Source organism: Drosophila miranda, chromosome XR (assembly GCF_003369915.1).
Source record: "Drosophila miranda strain MSH22 chromosome XR, D.miranda_PacBio2.1, whole genome shotgun sequence".
Classification (NCBI taxonomy): domain Eukaryota; kingdom Metazoa; phylum Arthropoda; class Insecta; order Diptera; family Drosophilidae; genus Drosophila; species Drosophila miranda.
Window position 1 is genome coordinate 29,397,306 of NC_046674.1, and position 22,562 is coordinate 29,419,867.

At 49.7% G+C, this 22,562-nt stretch overlaps 5 protein-coding genes across 5 annotated transcripts; 4 read left to right on the forward strand and 1 right to left on the reverse strand.

The window, feature by feature from the left end:
* Nucleotides 1-7,477: 7,477 nt before the first annotated feature.
* Nucleotides 7,478-11,125, forward strand: LOC108153523 (synaptic vesicle glycoprotein 2B). The gene is made up of 7 exons (XM_017283582.2): nucleotides 7,478-7,980; nucleotides 8,040-8,218; nucleotides 9,589-9,770; nucleotides 9,832-10,070; nucleotides 10,146-10,432; nucleotides 10,499-10,786; nucleotides 10,853-11,125. Exons 1-7 carry the CDS (start codon nucleotides 7,526-7,528, stop codon nucleotides 10,906-10,908), a joined length of 1,686 nt encoding a protein of 561 aa, XP_017139071.2. The 5' UTR covers nucleotides 7,478-7,525; the 3' UTR covers nucleotides 10,909-11,125.
* Nucleotides 11,126-12,613: 1,488 nt separating this feature from the next.
* Nucleotides 12,614-13,500, forward strand: LOC108153524 (3-oxoacyl-[acyl-carrier-protein] reductase FabG). Its single transcript, XM_017283583.2, has one exon. It carries the CDS (start codon nucleotides 12,641-12,643, stop codon nucleotides 13,406-13,408), a length of 768 nt encoding a protein of 255 aa, XP_017139072.1. The 5' UTR covers nucleotides 12,614-12,640; the 3' UTR covers nucleotides 13,409-13,500.
* Nucleotides 13,501-14,996: 1,496 nt separating this feature from the next.
* On the forward strand, nucleotides 14,997-16,520 carry LOC117186082 (RUN domain-containing protein 1-like). The gene is made up of 2 exons (XM_033386183.1): nucleotides 14,997-16,278; nucleotides 16,334-16,520. Exons 1-2 carry the CDS (start codon nucleotides 15,065-15,067, stop codon nucleotides 16,518-16,520), a joined length of 1,401 nt encoding a protein of 466 aa, XP_033242074.1. The 5' UTR covers nucleotides 14,997-15,064.
* Nucleotides 16,521-18,232: 1,712 nt separating this feature from the next.
* LOC108153374 (RUN domain-containing protein 1) lies at nucleotides 18,233-20,964 on the forward strand. Its single transcript, XM_017283344.2, has 3 exons — nucleotides 18,233-19,745; nucleotides 19,801-20,613; nucleotides 20,674-20,964. The coding sequence occupies exons 1-3, from the start codon at nucleotides 18,235-18,237 to the stop codon at nucleotides 20,861-20,863; spliced, it is 2,514 nt and encodes an 837-aa protein (XP_017138833.2). The 5' UTR covers nucleotides 18,233-18,234; the 3' UTR covers nucleotides 20,864-20,964.
* On the reverse strand, nucleotides 20,898-22,423 carry LOC108153375 (crossover junction endonuclease MUS81). Its single transcript, XM_017283345.2, has one exon. The coding sequence runs from the start codon at nucleotides 22,416-22,418 to the stop codon at nucleotides 21,048-21,050; it is 1,371 nt and encodes a 456-aa protein (XP_017138834.1). The 5' UTR covers nucleotides 22,419-22,423; the 3' UTR covers nucleotides 20,898-21,047.
* Between the last annotated feature and the right edge of the window lie 139 nt (nucleotides 22,424-22,562).

Sequence of the window (22,562 nt, forward strand, 5' to 3'; positions counted from 1 at the left end):
TACGTTTTATAGTGAGATCTAACAGGAGTGCGGATACTAAATTTGGTTACTCTAGCCTTAATAGCCTTTGTGGGGGCGGAAGGGGGTGTGGCGAAATTTTGACACAAAACGGTCAAGGTCCGATATCACAGGAGTGTGGATACCAGATTTGGTTGCTCTGGCTTTTATAGGTTCTGAGATCCTTGAACTCATATTTTGCAATTGGCAAAACCGACCATGAAACCTGTGTGTTAGAGAGAGACAGAGCGAGAAAGAATGAAATTGTTTTCTTGATTCTGGCTATAATAATTATACGATCTGGTTCAGATTTTGCACTCTAAAAGATATAGTCATCTTCTACGATTGCGTCTTTGGTTTTCTCGTATCGTCGAAATTGTGGATGCCACAGATTTTCGCCCTTTGTGGGGGCGGAAGTGGGCGGGGCAAAGTTTTGAAATTTTCTTGTAGCAGTGACATATCACAGAAGTCTGGATCCAAAACATCGTTGCTCTAGCTCTTATAGTCTTTGAGCACTAGGCGCTGAAGGGGACGGACAGACGGACGGACGGACAGACGGACAGACGGACGGACGGACAGACGGACAGACAGACATGGCTCAATCGACTCGGCTATTGATGCTGATCAAGAATATATATACTTTATGGGGTCGGAAACGATTCCTTCTGGACGTTACACACATCCACTTTTACCACAAATCTAATATACCCCAATACTCATTTTGAGTATCGGGTATAAAAAGTGGAACGTACCTACATATATGTACATCCGAGTATGTATCTGCAAATTAAAAAAGATACTCGATGCTCCTCCTGCTGCTCTCTGATTGTATCTTTGTATCTCTGTACCTATTATCCTTCAAAGTCTCTCTGATTATATCGTTTCTTTGAGTGTAGGTTCGTCTTTAATCCATTATCCCTTGAGTTTCCCCACGTGTATTGTATTATCTAACTTTTGCCATCTCTTAAACTTGTTTGCCTTTAATCTGTTATACGTAGAGATAAAGCTTTCTCTCTAGCTGTATCTGTTTTATTTATTCTTGCTGATTGTATCTGTGAATCTAAGCATTATCCTTTCCAGCACCTCTGATTTTATCTAACTATTATCTAACGTCTTTCGGTCGTTTGTTTTTCCCCGGTTGTTTTTGTGTTATTTGTTTTGCATTTTCACAGCGAGGGCTTTTCATGCTACGCTTAACTTTAAAACACACACAGACACATAATGCACTTGACACTAGTGTGTGTGTCAGGCTGGGAATTGGAGCTGTTTGTGTACGTAAGTGTGGGAGTGGCACAATGGAAAATGTGGCTAGAACATTTACACAAAGCCCAGCGGCGACGGCTGCGGCAGCTGCCACACAAGCCCAAAAAAAGCTTCACTAAAGCTGCAGCAATTAACTGTTGCAGAAAGGTAATCAGAGGGTGGTGCCACAGAAAGGCGGTTGCAGCAGGGTTGCGGAGGGGTTTTAGGCTCGACAAATCAGCCGTGGCTAAAACTTTGATGTACTTGTTTAAAACATTCAAAGAAGCGAAAAATCGTTTAACTAAGCCGGATTGCAAATACCACAAAACGCTGCCTTCACAGGGGGTTAGAGGGTAGGAACCTGGGACCGGGAGTCGAAAGTTCTTTTTAAGCCTACGCAATCTGGCAACCCTGGTTGGGGCACCCCGAACCACCCGAGAGGGAGAGCATGTTGTGGCAGCGCGTTAAGCGTTAGATGGTCACTCTTTCTTTCCAACTGTCCCTGTGCTTTTTTATACCCTGTATACGCGAAAAAACAAGGGTTTGATGTAATCGAAGATGAAACATGATTATTTCATGATTGAAAATAGAGCGAAAGTCGAGACTAACGTCATTAGCATTATGTCGGTATTGAAACCTGTGAGAAGAGGGTATCCCATAGTTGCATTCTGGACAATGGTCTACTCCGCTCTTAGCCTGTTTGTCTGTCTGTGTGTCTTTTTCTCCTCTTCTTGCGGGAAACGCAGCAAAAACAAAACGCTAAACCACCAAATGCTGTCGCTGTCAGTCGGAGAGGGTGGCTGAAGAGGTGGAATGGGAGTAAGAGTGGGAGAGAGCGGCAGCGCCATAACATAACGTTTCATTAGAGATGAGCTGATAAACATGCAGGCTGCGCAGCGGTAATGACTCCCACACTACCGACAAAAGCGTCACTGACAGTCTGCATAATTCACAGAAATACTCCTTCTAAGCAGACTATAAAGAATATAGACTATAAATATATACATTTTCACCATCTACTCAATTCCAGCTCCAAAACAAACTAAAAATCGTTTGTATTTGGTACATATGTATGTAACTACAACATGGGCGCAACATACATGGGGCCTACAGAAGGAAAACCACATCGACACTTTTGTCGCCTATCAGCACACACATGCTTCCTCTCTTCCTCCCACTCTCTGGGTGCTTGTGTGGGTGTCGTTATTGTTGCTGGCATTTGCCTTTTGTTTTTCGGTGGTCCTAAAAAATTTCACAGTTTCTTGTTGTAACGTTAGAGCGGATAGCCGGTGGGTGTTGGGTGTTGGGTGTTGGGTGTTGGGTGTACTGGGCGAGGGTTAGCGCCCGGAGAATGATCCCCCTCGCTTGTGGTCGGTCGCACGACAACAACAGCGTTCATATTTGAGTGGTCACGGATGTTGTGCAGGGAAAAGGAGGGAGTGCGAAGGGAGATAGTGGGTGTGTGTTGGGAAGAGACCAATAGAGTGGAGGGGTCGGTGAGCGTCAGTGTGCGAGAAGCGGGAGCTTTGGCACGCCAATACAATAACAAATTAAAGGCACAAAGGATTTAGCATGTGGCACGGCTTACACTCTTCTCTGCGGTGCTCAGCCCTCAAGCACCCATTGCTCTCTCTCTCTCTCTTAGACTCACTCTTTCTCCCTTTCCCTTTTTCTCTCTGCGAATTTTTGTGCGTGCAAATTTCGTTGCTGGGTGGCTCCAGGGCGGAGGGAAATGGCATGCAAATGGAGCAGAGGCAGAAGCAGAAGCAGCAGCGGCAACAGAGGAGCGGAGCAGTGGCGTTAAGCTTTCAGCGAACATTACCAGCGATTACCCCGTTACCGTAACCGTTACCGTTAGTTGCTGCTCAAAACAAGCTGAAGCAGCAGAGGCAGGAGCACTGACAGCGGTAGTGGCAGCGGGTGAGCTGCCATGCGAACATCCTCCTAAGCTCATCAAAGTAGCGACCCGAGCATCGGAGGAGAGAGCAACAAGAATTTCCGCTGTAAAAGACGAAGCTTTTGATACTCTTGCAGATCGATTTTTCCCGTTTGAAAGCTCGATGACATTGACATTCGATAAACAAGGGTGTTTTATCCTTCAATAGATCCCAAATAATAGATCTTTCAATTTATGAGCAGAAAACATCTGGTCAATATCATACTGCCATCTGCAAGGGTATGCAAAAGCGATGACAGCGTCGTTCAACGACAGAGATGCGATTGCGATTCCAAAAGACGATGAGCGGGATGAAGGGGCGTAAGGAACAGGAGCCGGAGCAGAAGCAGGAGCAGGAGCGGCATGAAGAAGATCAACGGAAGAGCCAGAGAAGCGTACAGAAAATTGCCTCGCACCGGGGGAAGAGGGATAAAGTTTGATTATTCGACTTCGATAAAGTTATCAATTGGCGGCACACAATGCAGCGCCAACAAGCAAACAGTCGGCAGCAACTCTTAAGTGATTAAATGCCAGTTTCTCTCAAGTATCCAATTACGCTATCCAGCCAGCCGCTTGATTGGGACTGATAGATTGATATCCACGCTGAAGGATGCAACCCAGAAGCCCGCAACAGGTATTGGCAGCAAGGTACCACTAGATGGTAAATGAAAAATGACAAAAGGTAAAAACTTACTGGTTAAAGTTGCGATGCAATTTGCAGAAAGCTCCTATGCTAATAGCCAGCACATTAATTCGTCCTTCGCCTCCCGACTATGACTGGGGACGGTGTTTTTCCAGCTGCTGGAGCACAGAGTCTCAATCAACCGCACTTGCACCTGCACCCCAGACCCGGTACCATCCCCAGCTTTGTTACAAAGCGTTGAATGCAATAAATTGCATAAAACTCTGGACGTCTCTAGAGATGGGAACGTGCCACGAACAATAATATTTTCTTTGGGTACTCATCTACATGTACCTCCTTTTGTGTCTCGTCAGAACGACAATCTTCTTTCGCCACTCGCTCATGACTAAGGTACTGGCTATTCTCGTTGCTCGTCACACAATATGATAGATCCTCTCGTCACTCGTCATTCGCTCACGACGCACACACATCTCCAGCGGCCATCTCCACCCAGAGATGCAGGTAACGAGCAACGAAAAGAGGGGTTCCAGTACCATTTCCGGAGAGGGAGGGGTATACATACATAAACTTAAAGCGCCAATGAGGGACATTACATTATTGAGTTGGCGATGGCCGTCGATAGCTTGCGGTAGTATAGGGGAATGGGGGAATGTGGGGCCAATGTGGCACGGATCGGGACAGTGTGGTGCGGTGGCAGTGGCGGTAGAGTTGGGCTCGTGGCCTGGCATCCTGGCTCCTGCGGTGTGGAGCTTGGGCATTAGTTTGACATTTACTTGGGCACGTCGTTAGCAGCTGAGTGCCACAAGCATTCACGCATGAGAGTGTGTGCTGCTGTTTCCAGTGCACCGCGAGAAAATATGTACGAGTGCACATCTTTTTCCCAGTTGGCTATTAAACCTTTCGTTGAAGGGAAAAAGCTGCATCGCTTGTGGGGCCACTAGAGAGATGTCTGCACCGAAAAGGTGTCGATCTGGAGAGCTGTTCGGGACATACCAATTTTTTATATCCATTTTCATCTGGATGTAGGCTCGTGCTGTGAAAAGGTCCACCCTGTAGGACAAATTGGCTTCGATTATCGCTCAGTGCAGCCCTGTGCATTCCCCCGTGTGTGTCTGTGTGGCACTCTAATGCTCTCGCCAATGCTCGGCAATTCAAATAGTTGAAATTGTTTGAGCTTGATTTAGGCAGACACACACACACCTTGGCCGCAGACACACCCACCAACGGGCCGAGGCAGCGTCAAGTTATTCAGAGCAATTTACCCATAGCCACCACCCCAAAACACCCACCATCGTGTTCCACAGCACACTCTCTCATAATGTTTCTCCGGCCAGACCGAAAGCACAACAAATTAAGCCTTTTAACAAACACAAACAAAAGTCCAATTTGTTGCCAAGTTGTGACGCTGGCCAAAATGCAAAGCCGTTAACTACAGCCACCCACATAGCCACACAGACACTCGACAGTTTCCGCCCTCCAGATTGTCCGAGGTGCAAAAACTTTGGCGTCCATCCGTCCGCCGTCTTCTAGGCCCCCGCTTCTAGCTACTGTTTGTCTAAGATAATAGCGCAAAGAATATTTGCCATTTGCCACGGCCTCCGTCACTCCCTGAACGTGAACCTGTGTCTGATTCTGTGTCTGACTCGTTCTGTTACTGTTACTGTTTCTCTGTATCTCTAGCTGAAGGAATTAAACAAATTGTAGCTATAGCGTGGAAAAATTTCAGTCTTGCCATGGTTTCGTCATGCCTTTTATGACATGCCACTGGGCATGGGCATGGCAATTGCCCCATTCAGGCACAGTGGAGCGAAGTCCATGGGGAGAAAAGGGTAAAGGACTTGCGAAGATAAAAGTATGGAGGAAAAGGACCAAAGAATACATTAAATGAATTAAGCAGCAGTCTCGTCTTCTACATCATTATACAATGATATTAAACACTAGTTTTTTCTATAGATCTCTTCCCATTGCTAAACTCAGATCAGTACTTTCATCCCTAAAGCGAGTACTCAGATCGACGAATATTTTCACCGGTCAAATCAGTGATGACATTCGTATGAAAAGGACAAGAAATCATGCCTAGGTATCGGCGAACAGGCAGGGCTGACATAACAATCAAAAAGACAAACCAATTGTAGTTAAGACAGTCAAATGAATGTGGATTAGGTCTCATTTAAATATGTTATATTGAGATTAAAACCATGTTGATTGAATTTCTTTCTCGCATGTATAGATTTACCAATCTTGGCAACTCTTTCTTCGTTCATAGTCCTACCTTAGCGCACAAAACGCCCACAAATAATACGTTACTGCTTGCTTTCATAAAAATTTCAATTGAACAGCTAGTATTGGCTAACAGTCCCCATTCTTCATTCCATTCCTGAGCAATTATATTCTTTAACACTGTACCGCAATATAAAAGACAAATTTCTTATGGTTTATTTCATTACTCAACACTGATCAGCGCACTGTCATCCCTTAAGCTGTCGCACAAATTCCCTGTTCTTCCCCTACCGTTAGCCGCTTTCCAGCTAAGCTCCCTCTAATTATTTCCGATTGTCCAGCTCTGAATCCGCTTAATTACTATTAAATCGTGATCTAGCAGGCTTAGTTCTGGTTCTGGTTCTGGTTCTGGTGGCACACGTTGCTCATGACCACAGTGCCAGAGAACTGGTGAAAACAAATCACAGCACACGCCAGAACCAACACCAGTACCACCCGTTCCGAACAGACCACAGCGCACTAAGCTTCTACATGAGTAATCGTAATCCCGAAAAGTTTTGCAGGGAAACCAACTCATAACCCGTAATCATCGCAATTAGTTTGCCCCGATGACGACGACGACGACAACTGTTGGCCGAAATGGTACGGCTGGTAACAGTAACAGCCAAACCCCTATCCGCCATCTACCATCCGCCAGAGGCGTAGATCTGGGGAGATGAGACCCCGGCAGCAGACGTAAATCAGTTGCGCGGTGCCATGTCGTCATCGTAACCGTAATGAAAGCGGGACGGGAATGATATGTTATATATTTCGACTCCTAGGATGCCCGTGGCAGCGTGTGGAGCTATCCCAACAGCAAGATATGGCCTCAGCCTTTTACAACTTGTTAATGGCGTTGGATAATGGCCACTTTGAGGATTAGTTGAAATTAGAGGAGTATAAAGTGAAAACTGAAGCTTACAACTATGGGTCCCTCTGTCTCTGAAAGTAGACCCATTCGCCAATGCAGGACTTATCCATGAATAGAGCATGGCCATAGAATGGATGAGTCCGGGGGTAACACAAATCAGTAACCAAATCACGGTGCCCATAAAGCACCAGTTAGCGTCCTCCCATTCGTGTGCACAGTCGCAGGCTGAGTGATCATATACGATGTGTGGCCTGATACAGACACAGATACTGATGATGCTGATGCTGCTGAGTAGGTGAAGGGGTATGATGCGGCGCTGAATAAACCGCTAGAACAGGAGATTCATGTCGCATATTTGTTTCTATAGCTTATGCAGGTGGGCTGCCAAATATCCAACAATAGCCTACAGGGTAAGCGGCCAGTCGCCAGTTGCTTGCAGCGATTTCAGTCAACAGACTTGATGGTTGTTCCCACAGGGCGTGATTTAGGGGACTAGTTGCTTCTAGCAGATATAACCTAACCACCGCACGACTCCGATTCAGTAAGCAGCCGCGAGTCAAGGCAGAAGCACCACACGATGAGCCAACAATTGGCGGAGAATCTACCCAAGCAGCTCCCCCGCCGCGATGCCAAGGAGCAGAGCGAGGAGGAGGCTCCCCCCACCCCCGGGATAGCAGCGGACTTTGAGACGGCCATCGATGCGGCGGGCTTTGGGATGTTCAACATTCTGCTGCTGGTGGCCGCTGTGCCCGCGGCCATGGGCACTGTGTACGAGACCTCGACAATGTCCTATATCCTTCCCAGCGCAGAGTGTGACCTCAAGCTGAGCCTGCTGGACAAGGGCATCCTGAATGCCATCACCTATGCGGGCATGATCAGCTCGGCCGTCTTTTGGGGCTACTTTGCAGACACCAAGGGCAGGCGCAAGCTCCTGATTTTTGGCTATGCCGCGGACACCATATGTGTTCTGGGCGGTGCCTTCAGTCAAAGTGTTGTCCAGCTAATGGTCTTCAAGTATTTCGGAGGATTTTGGTGAGCAAAAGCAGCCCTGAAGCTTGATTAAATGGCCCCTAACCAATATCCATTCACAGCATGAGTGGTCCCTTTGCCGTGCTTATGACTTACCTGACGGAGCTTCATGGACGCCAGCATCGTCAGCGCATCATGATGATCGTGGGCATTATGTTCTCCATAGCCACCCTCACGCTGCCCGGCCTGGCCATGATCATTCTGCCCCAAAACTGGAATATCAACATCTGGAGTTTTAAGAGTAAGTAAGAGTCTCGCACTGTCCCGAGTGTCGTGTGGCGAGGGCGTGTTACGTATTTTTATACCCGATACTCAAAATGAGTATTGGGGTATATTAGATTTGTGGTAAAAGTGGATGTGTGTAACGTCCAGAAGGAATCGTTTCCGACCCCATAAAGTATATATATTCTTGATCAGCATCAATAGCCGAGTCGATTGAGCCATGTCTGTCTGTCCGTCTGTCCGTCCGTCCGTCTGTCCGTCTGTCCGTCCGTCCGTCTGTCCGTCTGTCCGTCCCCTTCAGCGCCTAGTGCTCAAAGACTATAAGAGCTAGAGCAACGATGTTCTGGATCCAGACTTCTGTGATATGTCACTGCTGCAAAAATATTTCAAAACGTCGCCCCGCCCACTTCCGCCCCCACAAAGGGCGAAAATCTGTGGCATCCACAAATTCAAAGATACGAGAAAACAGAAAATGCAGAATCGTAGAAGATGACTATATCTTCTAGACTGCAAAATCTGAACCAGATCGTATAATTATTATAGCCAGAATCAAGAAAACAATTTCATTCTTTCTCGCTCTGTCTCTCTCTAACACACAGGTTTCATGGTCGGTTTTGCCAATTGCAAAATATGAGTTCAAGGATCTCAGAACCTATAAGAGCCATAGCAACCAAATTTGGTATCCACACTCCTGTGGTATCGGACCTTGACCGTTTCGTGTCCAAATTTCGCCACACCCCCTTCCGCCCCCGCAAAGGACGAAAATCTGGGGCATCCACAAATCTCAGAGACTATTAAGGCTAGAGTAACCAAATTTGGTATCCGCACTTCTGTTAGATCCCACTATACAACGTATATCTCAGAATTTCGCCCCACCCCCTTCCGCCCCCACAAAGGACGAAAATCTGTTGCATCCACAATATTGCACATTCGAGAAAACTAAAAACGCAAAATCATAGATAATGACCATATCTATCAGATTCCTGAATCTGGATCAGATCAGATAATTTTTATAGCCAAAAGCAAGAAATCAATTTGCACTGGCTACGCAGCCCCCGACGTCACGCTTAGACTGATTTTCTGTCTCTCTCGCACGCACTCCTTGTCGTGTCGTTTAATATTAGCGGCGTCTGCCGGAGGAGAGCCATACTGACTAAGTATCGGGTATCAATGTAGAGTTGCGGTCTCCGCAGCAACTCACAACGTTCCCCCTCGTTTTACGATAAGGTCACGATAAGAACTATCTTAGAGATAGACAGACTCCCACAAACAGCTGATGATACAGTTACAGATTGTAGGCCCCTTCCTCCAACCGACTTCATACCTTTATGATTCGGACATATGGAATACAATCCCAATCTAATCAACGTTTTACCATCCCTTTTACAGTGACTGCATGGCAGATGTTTGTGGGCGTAACGGCGCTGCCCAGCCTCCTCAGCTCCATGCTGTTCCCCTTGTTCCCCGAGAGCCCCAAGTTCCTCATGTCCAGGGGTCGCAATCAAGAAGCACTGGAAGCCTTCCAATTCATGTATGCCCTGAACACCAGAAAACCCAAGGATTCATTTCCAGTAACAATATTTATACAATACTATCCAGTCCTATGTCCTCTAAAAAGTGTTATTTGCGCAGTTTAAGGCTCTGGCCAATGAAGTACCCGAGCAGGTCAACAAACACAAGACTCACACGGAGGTAAAGCTGCCCATCGAGAGCTCTGAGGCTGTCACCGCCGCTCCAGTGGACCCCGAGCTGGCAGCCGTGGCCAAGAGCGGGCTAAGTGCGGGCCTCTCCCAGCTGCGTCCGCTCTTCACCAAACCGTACCTGGGCCTCTCGCTCTGGGTCTATCTGCTCAACTTTTGCGTGCTCCTGGGGTGAGTCGGGTTCGGGGTCACCAAAAAACGCAGAACAGAACGGGTCTAAGGGCGCCTTCTCTTTCTCTTCTACAGTCAGAACACCATGCGTTTGTGGCTGCCACAGCTGTTTGCCTCCATTAACGAGTACGAGCTCCAGGTGGGCGGCCAGTCAGGCCAGACGAGCATCTGCAGAATACTAGAGTTCAGCGTGAACCGCACCCAGAGCCAGCTGATGGCCGTCAAGGACCCCAATGCCGAGTGTACGGTGAATGTGACGGCGGCCACGTACACAAACAATCTGATTGTGGCAGCCGCCGGACTGGTGGCCTACATGCTGGCCGGCTTCCTGGTCAACCTGGTGGGTGTCAAACGAATAATGAGTGAGTGCACCCATGCATCCAAGAACTACCCCCATTCTTAAACGCAATATTAAATTCTTCTTTCAGCTGTGGGCCTATTTTGTGCCGCTTGCTGCTCGATTGGCATGTACTGGTCCAGCTCCGCTGCATCCACGGTGGCCATTGCCTCGTTGTTCGTGACTATGGGGAGCATCTCGGCCACATCGGTGATCAGTGCATCGGTGAGTCTGTTTCCCACATCGCTGAGGACAATGATTGTCTCCCTGGAGATGATGTTTGGGCGCCTGGGCTCACTCTTGGGCAACATCTTCTTTCCGGCTCTGATGAACTTGGGCTGTGTGCCACCCTTCTTTATGATCAGCTTCTTTATGTTGGGTAGGTTCGCGAAAGACATTCCAGATTCAACCCTTAATCCTTAATCCTTAATCCTGCTTTTTTCAGCTGGCTGTCTGATGGCTGCCTTCCTGCCGCTCAAGAACAAGGCTGCACTGAAGTAAGGCCGCACTCCAAATCCAATTGCCATTTCCCATTCCCACTCCAAGGGATTGTGTCCCACTTTTGTACATAGCATTTATCTCTAAGTTTAGTTATTCCGTTTGCTTTTTCTATACCCTTGCAGAGGGGTAAAAACTCTTAGTTTGTCCCCTCGTGTCCTTTCATAGATTCATGGATTCTATGACTATTTCCGTCGAGAGTCACTCCATGCAAGGGTATTCAATGCTTCGGCCTGCCGAATCACATTTTTTTTTGTTATTTCTCTCCTTTTTTTGGTGTGTCTCTTCCTTTGCTTTTATTAAAAGTTAATTTATTTAAGAATGAAAATTTCTAGGATTAAGCTATTTGTATGCAACTTCGTCTCGCCTGTCAATTACATGAATTCCTCTTCATCAATTTCCATAAACCGACGGCCCTTGTGAATGCATTCCTCGGTAGGTTCTGGGTGGGCAGGAGCGTGAAAATGAGTGCACACAAATCAGAGACCGAATCAGAGGATAGGATGCCAAATTGATGTGGAGTTATCGAGAGAGTGTGGCTGAAGCACTCTTCAGGCTGATGGAAACTAATGACTTCCCCAAAACACTGCCTAATAGTTAGCACTTGATTCGTTCCATCGCATCATGGCCCCCAGCTGCTAGTTCCATCTCCGGCACCAGCGCCAGGCCTTATCTTCTCGACCAACTGGCGGGGGCGTTGATATACGAGCGCGCACTCAAGCCAAATGGAAATGCTAATTATCTGAAAATGGAGAAATGGAGAGACGAAGACGCTCCTCAGCCTCAACTTAAACGGAAAAGAACTTCAGATTTGCTCCAGTCTGACGACTGTGGGATACCCATTCCTGATACTTGGGCATTATCTTAAGAAGTGAAAAAATTGCTCGGAATTTGTTTAGTTGGGGCTATTTTTTTGCGTATTAACATTAGAGCTCTATATATTCTAAACAGTTCAAAATGTTTGGAGTTGCGAAGGAGATATCAATTATTATCAATTATTAAGCTTTTTCGATTATATTGTAGCTTAAAAATTCCCAGTGCCACACAACGATAAGGTAAGATAAGATAAGATAATAAAATACTTGTATTTTGTTTAAGTATTAACTTAGAATAGCTGATAGAAGGAGCGACAAGTTAACTTTTTTTAAATATAAATTCAGTCGAATAAATTTAATTTTTTAACGAATATTGTGTTGTTTTAAACAGATGTTTTCTTTCACCTAAATTGAAAATGTTCAGTCACACGTAAAGGTTTTACACCGATTCGCGAATGTCATAGATGGTACAAACCTCTCCACAGATCCAATATACCCCTGATACTCCACGAGTAGTGGATATGATTAAACACGCGTTGGGGAGGTGCGCGCGCCCCCATTTAGGAGGCCCGTCTTCATTGGGCGATAAATATATGTGGGGCAGAAAGCTCTTGGCCAGCTCTTAGCGTGATTTCACAAATGTTTGAAATCAGACAAACACAAAACTTTTAATTAAAAACTTTTTGGCTCTAATGCGATGCTAGATGCTAGAGCATCGATAGCACCGGAAAGCCCGTCTCCAAAAGAACAGTTGTGGGGACTCTCCCCAGAGCGGACCCCAACAGGTGGTTAAGCGATTGGAGTGAGAGCGGTTTCAGGGCTGTAATCTAATCAGGAAACGGCCCAGAGAGAGAGAGAGAGAGAGAGAGCCCTGCCCATAAATAGCCGGGTAGGGCCGGTCGTTTCTCCAGTCGTTCAAGATGAGTCTCAGCGAAAAGGTGGTGATCGTGACGGGCGCAAGCAGCGGTATTGGTGCAGCCATTGCCCAGGTTTTGGCCCGCGAGGGAGCCCTTCTGGCGCTGGTGGGTCGCAACGTAGCCAACCTGGAGGCCACCCGGAAGACCCTACAGCAGCAGGTGAAGGGCATTCGAGCGGAGATCATAGCCGCAGACGTGACCAAGGATGCAGCGGCCATTGTCCAGCAGACGATCGCTCAGTTCGGCCGCATCGATGTGCTGGTGAACAACGCCGGAATCCTGGGCAAGGGCGGCCTCATTGACCTGGACATCGAGGAGTTCGACTCGGTGCTAAACACGAACCTGCGCGGCGTCGTCCTCCTCACCAAGGCGGTGCTGCCACATCTTCTGCAGACCAAGGGAGCCGTGGTCAATGTGAGCAGCTGTGCCGGTCTGCGACCCTTTGCGGGCGCTCTCAGTTACGGTGTATCAAAGGCGGCCCTCGACCAGTTCACCCGGATCGTGGCCCTCGAGATGGCCCCACAGGGAGTGCGCGTCAACTCGGTGAATCCCGGCTTTGTGGTGACCAACATCCACCAGCGCATTGGCATCGTCGATGAGGAATATAACGCCATGCTGCAGCGGGCCATCGTCTCCCATCCCATGGGCCGTGTTGGGGACGTGTTCGAGGTGGCCGAGGCCGTAGCCTTCCTGGCCAGCTCCAAGGCCAGCTTCACCACCGGCGCTCTCTTCCCCATCGACGGCGGCAAGCACAATCTGACGCCTCGTTAATCATCCGCCGCCTCCGACCCTAATTATACTCCCTCTTATATTTTCCATTTCCTCTCCCTTTTTTTTCAATAAATAAATAATAAGCAACCGTCTTTGAGGAGGAGTCATCTCTGGGTCTATCGAGGGGCTGGGACTGAGGGTGACCCCGAAATGACCGTCATGGGTTTGCTGTGTCAGACACTTGACAGACTCGTTATCTATCCATCAGCCGAGACTGATAAGATGCACTGTCAGCAACAGCAGCAGCAGCAGCAGCAGCAGCAGGGGAACATGTTTGCTTTTTGGGGTAATCTCCGGTAGAGGAGCCTTATCAGAGACACTCCAAAATAAAAACAGTCGGAGGGGGGCTGGTACATGGGGAGCGTGTTGGACGCGTGTTCGACCAATGTTTTGTGCCGCCTCCGTGCGGTGGTAGTGTAGGTCATAATTTTCATCGTATCCCCTAGTCACAAATAAAACAGGTAAATATGCGTGGGCTTTGGGACAGCTTTAGCAATCGTGGTGGAAAGCTCAGAGCATGTTTTAAAGCTTTTAACTTTGACTTAAACAGCCATAAGATTGATTTTCAAATGTAAAAATATTTCAAGTCAGAGGCCGTGAGCTTTTAACTAGTAAAAGCCTACCGAAGGTCCAAAGAATGCGCTTGAGGTTTCACTTGATACCGTCGGCTAATGACTGATAATGAAGACATTGTAAGCTTCCAATTCAATGAGAGATTTCATAGAAGGATCAAAGGTATCAAAATATACATATGTAGCAGGGACTGTAACCGTAATCATTATTGGTTATATTTTTTAAATCACACAATAAAAACGAGGGGGAACGTTGTGAGTTGCTGCGGACACCGCAACTCTACAGTTATACCCGATACTAAGTCAGTATGGCTCCCCTCCGGCAGACGCCGCTAATATTAAACGACACGACAAAGAGTGCGTGCGAGAGAGACAGAAAATCAGTCTGAGCGTGACGTCGGGCGCTGCGTAGCCAGAGCAAATTGATTTGTTCCTTTTGGGTATAAAAATGATCCGATCTGATCCAGATTCAGCAGTCTGATAGATATGGTTATTATCTATGATTCTGCGTTTTTAGTTTTCTCGAATCTGCAATATTGTGGATGCAACAGATTTTCGTCCTTTGTGGGGGCGGAAGGGGGTGGGGCGAAATTCTGAGATATACGTTGTATAGTGGGATCTAACAGAAGTGCGGATACCAAATTTGGTTACTCTAGCCTTAATAGTCTCTGAGATTTGTGGATGCCCCAGATTTTCGTCCTTTGCGGGGGCGGAAGGGGGTGTGGCGAAATTTGGACACGAAACGGTCAAGGTCCGATATCACAGGAGTGTGGATACCAAATTTGGTTGCTCTGGCTCTTATAGGTTCTGAGATCCTTGAACTCATATTTTGCAATTGGCAAAGCCGACCATAAAACCTGTGTGTTAGAGAGAGACAGAGCGAGAAAGAATGAAATTATTTTCTTGATTCTGGCTATAATAATTATACGATCTGGTTGAGATTTTACACTCTAGAACATATAGTCATCCTCTACGATTCTGCGTTTTTGGTTTTATCGTTTTATTTTATCGCAAACGGGAAACGCGGAAAAGTAAACGATACGTAAACAGAACGCAGAGTCTAAGCCTGCGATTCCATTTAGAAATGGAGGAGGCACTGCAGTTGACCGAGGCGGAGGCCACGGAATCAATGGAATCATCACCGGTTGAAGGCCAGCAGCCTGTGCATGAGGCGAACAGCTGCCACGACAAAGCTGCCACATATCCAGAGGAAACCGAGACCGAGACGGACCCCGAGCACGATCCAGAGCCAGAGCAGATGCTTAGCGAGAGGTGGTCCCCGCTAGGAGCCAACTACGATGACGCCAATAGCGCCAGCTCCGGGGTGGACTGCGAGCTGGAGCCCACTTTGCTGGGCCTAAGTCTGGAGAAGAGCAGCCCCGGCAATGAGACGGAGAATGCCAGCGAACTGGCTCGCCTCCGCAGCATCGAGGAGGAGCAGGAGCTGCTCACCAGCTCCCTGCTGGCCCTAACCTCGCACTTTGCCCATGTCCAGCTGCGGGTGCGACAGATTGTCGAGGCTCCCGCGGAGGAGCGGGACCAGTTACTGCGGGATCTGGATGACTTTGCCTTCCAGGGCATTCCCGATGCCGGCCTCGGCCAGAAGAAGGGCTCCGACGCGGAGCCAGAGCGGGAGACGGAGTCCGATGGCCAGCTGATTGAGCAGCTCAAGTCGCAGCTGACGGAGCTGGAGCAGTTGGCATATGAGGCCGGGGAACCGGGCATCCTGCCGCAGCATGTCCTCCTCGAGAATCAGAAGTTCAACCTGGACGAGCTACGGGCCAAGCTCAACCTGCAGGTGGAGCAGCAGGATCTGCCATCGCTCAGCACGGATCAGCTGCGGCACCAGGTGGACAACGCCATCGGGGAGTTTGTGGGGCCGCTGAAAATGAAGGAGCAGCTGGTGGCCCAGCTGAAGACACAGATCACCGACCTGGAGCGCTTCATTGCCTTCCTGCAGTGCGATGCGGCGGGCTCCGGTTCGGGCTCCTCTGCCAGCGGCAGCGACAGGCTGAAGCTCCTCTCCGGAGCCTACAACAGCTATGCGGCCAAGCAGACAGCCCGTTCCCAGGTCTCTTTGCCCGCTCCGGCGGAAACTTCTCCTCCATCTCGTTCCTATTCCCATTCGTCAGCCCTGCCCGTGGCCCAGGCGGGCGAGAGCCTGCATAGCAAGGCACACGGATTGCTGGACAAGGCCTCCATCCTTATGCAGATGTTCGCCAGCACGCACCTGGCCAAGCCGCGCGAGGACTTCCAGCAGAACACCCTGAAGAAGACGCACAAGGGTAATCACTGGGGGTAGGTGTGTCCTCTCGTTTGTGCTCTCAAAATCTGAAGCTTCCTTATATTCCAGGGATCTTCGTGCCCAGCTGGAGGTGGATATCCAGGAGGTGGCCGCCTTGGCCGCCACGCTCAGCTGCGACCGCGAGAAGTTGGCCAATATCAAGCGGGCCCTGCGACAACAGCAGCATCAGCAACAGCAGCAGGCGGGATCCTCGAGTACATGCCTCAATCCCCAGAACGTTTTATCGTATCTTTAAAAATGTGGATGCCACAGATTTTCGTCCTTTGTGGGGGCGGAAGTGGGCGGGGCGAAGTTTTGAAATATTTTTGTAGCAGTGACATATCACAGAAGTCTGGATCCAAAACATCGTTGCTCCAGCTCTTATAGTCTTTGAGCACTAGGCGCTGAAGGGGACGGACAGACGGACGGACGGACAGACGGACAGACGGACGGACGGACAGACGGACAGACGGACAGACAGACATGGCTCAATCGACTCGGCTATTGATGCTGATCAAGAATATATATACTTTATGGGGTCGGAAACGATTCCTTCTGGACGTTACACACATCCACTTTTACCACAAATCTAATATACCCCAATACTCATTTTGAGTATCGGGTATAATTATAAATACATAGAGTATAAAAATAGAAGGGGGCAAGCCCCCTGCGCATTTGTTTCGCTTGTGCGCCAATATGCTGGCCGCTTCGGCATACCCATGCTATTTCGTATGGGACCCAAACACTGACTTGTAACTCAAATGCCAATGCTGTAGTAGTAATTAATTCTAAAAACATTACACCTTATACAGTGGCGGACCGTGAAATGTGGACACTTATGTTAAATAACTTTCAACTGATCGCTCGTATTCAAAATCCTTAAAGTCAGTCGGGAAACATTTTTATTGTGTAGATAAATCCAATAGCTGTTAATTAGCATCTCTTTTTCAAATTTTAAAATTACGGAAGCTGATATGACAGGCATCAAACAGCACCACACTTACGATCAGTAAGTCATCTTGAAACCATTTTATGAACAATTTAGAAAAGTGCGGTTCGTTAAAATAACCACCCACCACAGGAAGTAAGAGGAAGACCACCCAAAAAGACCATCAAGGGTAATCAGTTCATAGTGTCATGAGATATTAGAATGGGATTTATTACGTCGGTAGGTTATTATAGTCGGTTAACCAGACGGCCACGTCTGGACACTAAAAATGCTACAGAAAGAGCGCCAATGGGCCAAACTCAACAAAACTTGGACTGTAAATGATTGCAGAAACGATATGTTTTTAATAAACTTAAGATAAACCCGTTTGGTTGGTAAATATGACAAATGTCCGCCAGAACGGAATATCACAATAAACAAGAGTAAATCCGTCAATGTACATTTTACTATCAGAAGTAAACATCCACCAGAGCTAGCCTTCAATGGAAGTTTTATCCCGTGCAAGAGTAGTCACTGCCAGCTAGGAGTCGACTTCGACTGTTCCGGTCAAGGAACAGCTCCGTAAGCTCCACTGATCCAGGAGAAAGCTTTCAACGAAAGCCACAATCACCCCCAGGTTGCGGACAGTTTTAAGCTCCCATTTCCATCCATCTGTATGAAAACTGCCTGGAAAGCTAACTTTCTAACTAAATCCACGAATGCCACAGCTTACTGATGTTCTAATCTTCAGAGCTTATATCAAAAGATTTGATTCAAATCATACAAAATATCTACTGGTGGGATGTAAACTTCAATAAAAAGCTCGTACGAAAACCACCCACGCTTCGTTTGTATCTCTTTCCGCTGACAAAACCCTTAAATACGCAATGGTTTGGTCATGGAAAGCTCCGTAAGCTCCACTGATCCAGGATCAAGCTTTCAACGAAAAGCACACACCCCCGATGGCGGGCGGGAAGCTTTAAGCTTCCATTGCAACCCCTCTGGACGAAAGCTAGCAGTGACTTTCCATGGCTACTTCATGTCAGTCAGTGCGTCAGAAACTGTCGCAGGGCGTTCATCGTGTGGCCCAAATCCTCCCCCGGGCTGCCAAAGTGGCACAGACACACACACAAAGCGAGACAGAGCGAGCGAAAGCGTACGACATACAAAGAGGGTTAGAGAGAGCGAACAAGAGTGGGAAGCAGCAGACGCTGGGCCAGCTGGCATAGAAAGCGGAACTGGCCACCGATTGATTTTTCTTTGCAAACGGGAAACGCGGAAAAGTAAACGATACGTAAACAGAACGCAGAGTCTAAGCCTGCGATTCCATTTAGAAATGGAGGAGGCACTGCAGTTGACCGAGGCGGAGGCCACGGAATCAATGGAATCATCACCGGTTGAAGGCCAGCAGCCTGTGCATGAGGCGAACAGCTGCCACGACAAAGCTGCCACATATCCAGAGGAAACCGAGACCGAGACGGACCCCGAGCACGATCCAGAGCCAGAGCAGATGCTTAGCGAGAGGTGGTCCCCGCTAGGAGCCAACTACGATGACGCCAATAGCGCCAGCTCCGGGGTGGACTGCGAGCTGGAGCCCACTTTGCTGGGCCTAAGTCTGGAGAAGAGCAGCCCCGGCAATGAGACGGAGAATGCCAGCGAACTGGCCCGCCTCCGCAGCATCGAGGAGGAGCAGGAGCTGCTCACCAGCTCCCTGCTGGCCCTAACCTCGCACTTTGCCCACGTCCAGCTGCGGGTGCGACAGATTGTCGAGGCTCCCGCGGAGGAGCGGGACCAGTTACTGCGGGATCTGGATGACTTTGCCTTCCAGGGCATTCCCGATGCCGGCCTCGGCCAGAAGAAGGGCTCCGACGCGGAGCCAGAGCGGGAGACGGAGTCCGATGGCCAGCTGATTGAGCAGCTCAAGTCGCAGCTGACGGAGCTGGAGCAGTTGGCATATGAGGCCGGGGAACCGGGCATCCTGCCGCAGCATGTCCTCCTCGAGAAGCAGAAGTTCATCCTGGACGAGCTACGGGCCAAGCTCAACCTGCAGGTGGAGCAGCAGGATCTGCCATCGCTCAGCACGGATCAGCTGCGGCACCAGGTGGACAACGCCATCGGGGAGTTTGTGGGGCCGCTGAAAATGAAGGAGCAGCTGGTGGCCCAGCTGAAGACACAGATCACCGACCTGGAGCGCTTCATTGCCTTCCTGCAGTGCGATGCGGCGGGCTCCGGGTCGGGCTCCTCTGCCAGCGGCAGCGACAGGCTGAAGCTCCTCTCCGGAGCCTACAACAGCTATGCGGCCAAGCAGACAGCCCGTTCCCAGGTCTCTTTGCCCGCTCCGGCGGAAACTTCTCCTCCATCTCGTTTCTATTCCCATTCGTCAGCCCTGCCCGTGGCCCAGGCGGGCGAGAGCCTGCATAGCAAGGCACACGGATTGCTGGACAAGGCCTCCATCCTTATGCAGATGTTCGCCAGCACGCACCTGGCCAAGCCGCGCGAGGACTTCCAGCAGAACACCTTGAAGAAGACGCACAAGGGTAATCACTGGGGGTAGGTGTGTCCTCTCGTTTGTGCTCTCAAAATCTGAAGCTTCCTTATATTCCAGGGATCTTCGTGCCCAGCTGGAGGTGGATATCCAGGAGGTGGCCGCCTTGGCCGCCACGCTCAGCTGCGACCGCGAGAAGTTGGCCAATATCAAGCGGGCCCTGCGACAACAGCAGCATCAGCAACAGCAGCAGGCGGGATCCTCGAGTACATGCCTCAATCCCCAGAACGGAGCGTTGATTACCTTGCCACCGCGCTGCAGACGGGCCGTGGCCGCAGGCCATGAGCTGGCACCATATTCCGCGGCTGCTGCGTCGGCAGCCACCTCCTCCGACTCAGAAGAGGAAGCCAGCTACGACCGCTTCGAGTGGGAGAAGGAGATCAAGGGTCTGAGCCTAGGAAGGCGTATCGTTCACATGCGCGGCGACTCCATAGCCACTATCGGACGCGAGCTGACGACCGTGGTGCGCAAGAACTTTGCCCGCACTGTGCAGCAGCTGATCCAGCATGGCCTGAGGATTCCCGCCGAGTCGGCGGCCTCCAGCCTGATGGTGCCCTTCATGCGATGCCTGCATCCAGGGACGCAGCGCATGGCAGCACCGTCTGCCCAAGAGTCGCAGTTCCTGGGTCTGGGCCGGGGGATGCACGCCTGGGAGCTGATCCTCGAGTACTACCAGCTGAAGCATGGCGAGGAGTACAACAACACACCAGCGAGGAAGCTCTCGCTGAGCTTCCAACTGGACATTGTCGATGCCCAGGCTGTGACGGCCAAACAGAGCCTGCTCAGCACAGTGGGCATGATCCTGGCCATGCACAAGCCGTACAAGCGCAGCCACAATGCCCACTTCAAGGCCTTTGTCTGTGCGGGACTGAAGTGAGTATTCCTCCAGCTCGATTTTCCATTGAATTCAATCCTTTCCTTTAATTTTGACAGCTCCCATCTGCTGGTGGAGTGGCTGAATCTGATCCTCAGCTGCAACGAGCTGATTGATACCTACTACTCGTCCACCAGCTATGTGGCCCGCACTGGCTTCCGCGACTCGTTGCGCTCCATCGACGCCCTGTCCAAGTTTGACTTTGATCTGCCAGTGGACCTGGCCATCCGGCACTTCCGCAACATCTAAAGAGGAAGGAAAGATCTAGACGCTAACTGAGAACTCTTATTCATGTGTATGATATATTTTTGACCAGGATAGGGAGCCAGGATCCTGGAAACTAGTCCAAATCGTACTCTCGTAGTATTCTCTCACTTATGTATAAATTCGTGTATATAACCTTAGATATGTCCCATTAAATCAATTGCTAATCCTACCTAAACTCGCTGCCGTAAAAGTCATACAGGCACTGGCTCAGCTTTTCTCCCAGCGGTCGCTCCAAAGCCCCGCATGTGATTCCCGCCAGCAGCCGCCTGGCTTGGTCCACCTCGTCACACGCCTTGTACGCATCCAGGAGGAGACGCGGCGTGGGATAAAGCTCCACAATGGCCAGGGCTCGCTCCATTGAGAGAGAATGCAGTTGAAGCAGCTGCTGGACGAATACCTCGCGCACCGTCAGCTGGGCATTCTTGGCCGAGTCCTCGTACAGGGCCCGGAACTTCAACAGACCAACACGGCGGTCGGTCAGACAGCTGGACGAACCCAATGCGGCTCGATCCACGCTGTGGAGGCTCTTGCTGAGAAAAAGTTGCCGCAGCGCTCGGCTCATCCCCGCCAAGTAGCACATGCTACGGTAATGGTTCTCTGTCCGCACCACCTGGATGCCTGACTGGATGCGTGTGTTGGCCAGCGCCTGGAGCAGCGAGTCCAGGGGCAGGCCAAGCTGCTCGTTGTCCCCATAGTCCTCGATCAAGTAGATCACGTTTGGCAAGCCGCACTGCCGGAGACGGTGCTTTTGCTCGTGAAAGCGGCCGTCGCGGATGCTCGAAGCCAGGTCGTCCATGCGCTTGCGCTCCACAATGTAAGGCAGGACAAGCTCGCTGCCGTCCGCATCGCGGGCTATCCATAGAAAGTCGCCGACGGTGAGGCGACGCACCTCGTGGTCGGCGCCCAGGGACTGCAGGTAGCTGCGCGTTTGGTCGAGGACGCGCTTGTTCTTGCCACTCGTCTCCTGGGTGTCAACCAGGAGCAGTACCTCAAAGCTGTCCGGCAGCATCTCCACCACTCGCTCACGTTCTTCGGCTGCAGCCTGCTCCAGCTGGGCTTTCTTGGTCGGCTTCTTGGCGGGGTCCTTCTTTGTCTTCTGTTGCTTCTCCTGCATCGCCTTGACCACCTGTTGCACCTGCTCTTCGTACTGGGCTGTGGTTGTCTGCGGCTGTGGCTGGCTGGCTGCCCGGTGCTGACGTAGCTCTTCATCGATCAGCTGGCACAAGGTGCCACCGAATCCACGCAGCACGGAGCAGTCGCGCCCACTGTACAGCGGCAGCGGATAGCTCTTCAGAGCCTCCAGGGCCTGTCGCAGCTTGTGCTGGGACCTCTGCTGTCGTCGTTCCGCCTCACGAAGCCAACGCTCCAGCCAGCGGGTGAACAGCGGATTGGGCTCTCGCAGACGCACCTCCAGTCGTGTCTCCATTTGGGATTTATACAAATTAAATTGCGATTGTGAAATGATTTGTTCACAATTTGCTAGATTTGCGCCTTCTTTTGACTGCATGTCTGGTGATGGTAGTTCGGCACTCTGCATGCTTATCGATAGTTGCGGCACTAGAATCCGTGAACTTGATTCGACATTTGACGGTATTTAATACTAAAAGATTGTTCCAATTTGTACATGATCCAAGTCACTGAGGGAATAAATTAGAATAATAATAATTAATAAAAATAAATA

Bases quoted from the DNA above. Each gene is read 5' to 3' on its own strand.
- LOC108153523 (XM_017283582.2), top strand. From the start codon at position 7,526: ATGAGCCAACAATTGGCGGAGAATCTACCCAAGCAGCTCCCCCGCCGC. The intron at 8,219-9,588 runs GTAAGTAAGAGT...TCCCTTTTACAG, and splicing joins CAACATCTGGAGTTTTAAGA to TGACTGCATGGCAGATGTTT. The intron at 10,787-10,852 runs GTAGGTTCGCGA...TGCTTTTTTCAG, and splicing joins GATCAGCTTCTTTATGTTGG to CTGGCTGTCTGATGGCTGCC.
- LOC108153524 (XM_017283583.2), top strand. From the start codon at position 12,641: ATGAGTCTCAGCGAAAAGGTGGTGATCGTGACGGGCGCAAGCAGCGGT.
- LOC117186082 (XM_033386183.1), top strand. From the start codon at position 15,065: ATGGAGGAGGCACTGCAGTTGACCGAGGCGGAGGCCACGGAATCAATG. The intron at 16,279-16,333 runs GTAGGTGTGTCC...CTTATATTCCAG, and splicing joins CACAAGGGTAATCACTGGGG to GGATCTTCGTGCCCAGCTGG.
- LOC108153374 (XM_017283344.2), top strand. From the start codon at position 18,235: ATGTCAGTCAGTGCGTCAGAAACTGTCGCAGGGCGTTCATCGTGTGGC. The intron at 19,746-19,800 runs GTAGGTGTGTCC...CTTATATTCCAG, and splicing joins CACAAGGGTAATCACTGGGG to GGATCTTCGTGCCCAGCTGG. The intron at 20,614-20,673 runs GTGAGTATTCCT...TAATTTTGACAG, and splicing joins TTTGTCTGTGCGGGACTGAA to CTCCCATCTGCTGGTGGAGT.
- LOC108153375 (XM_017283345.2), bottom strand. From the start codon at position 22,418: ATGCAGAGTGCCGAACTACCATCACCAGACATGCAGTCAAAAGAAGGC.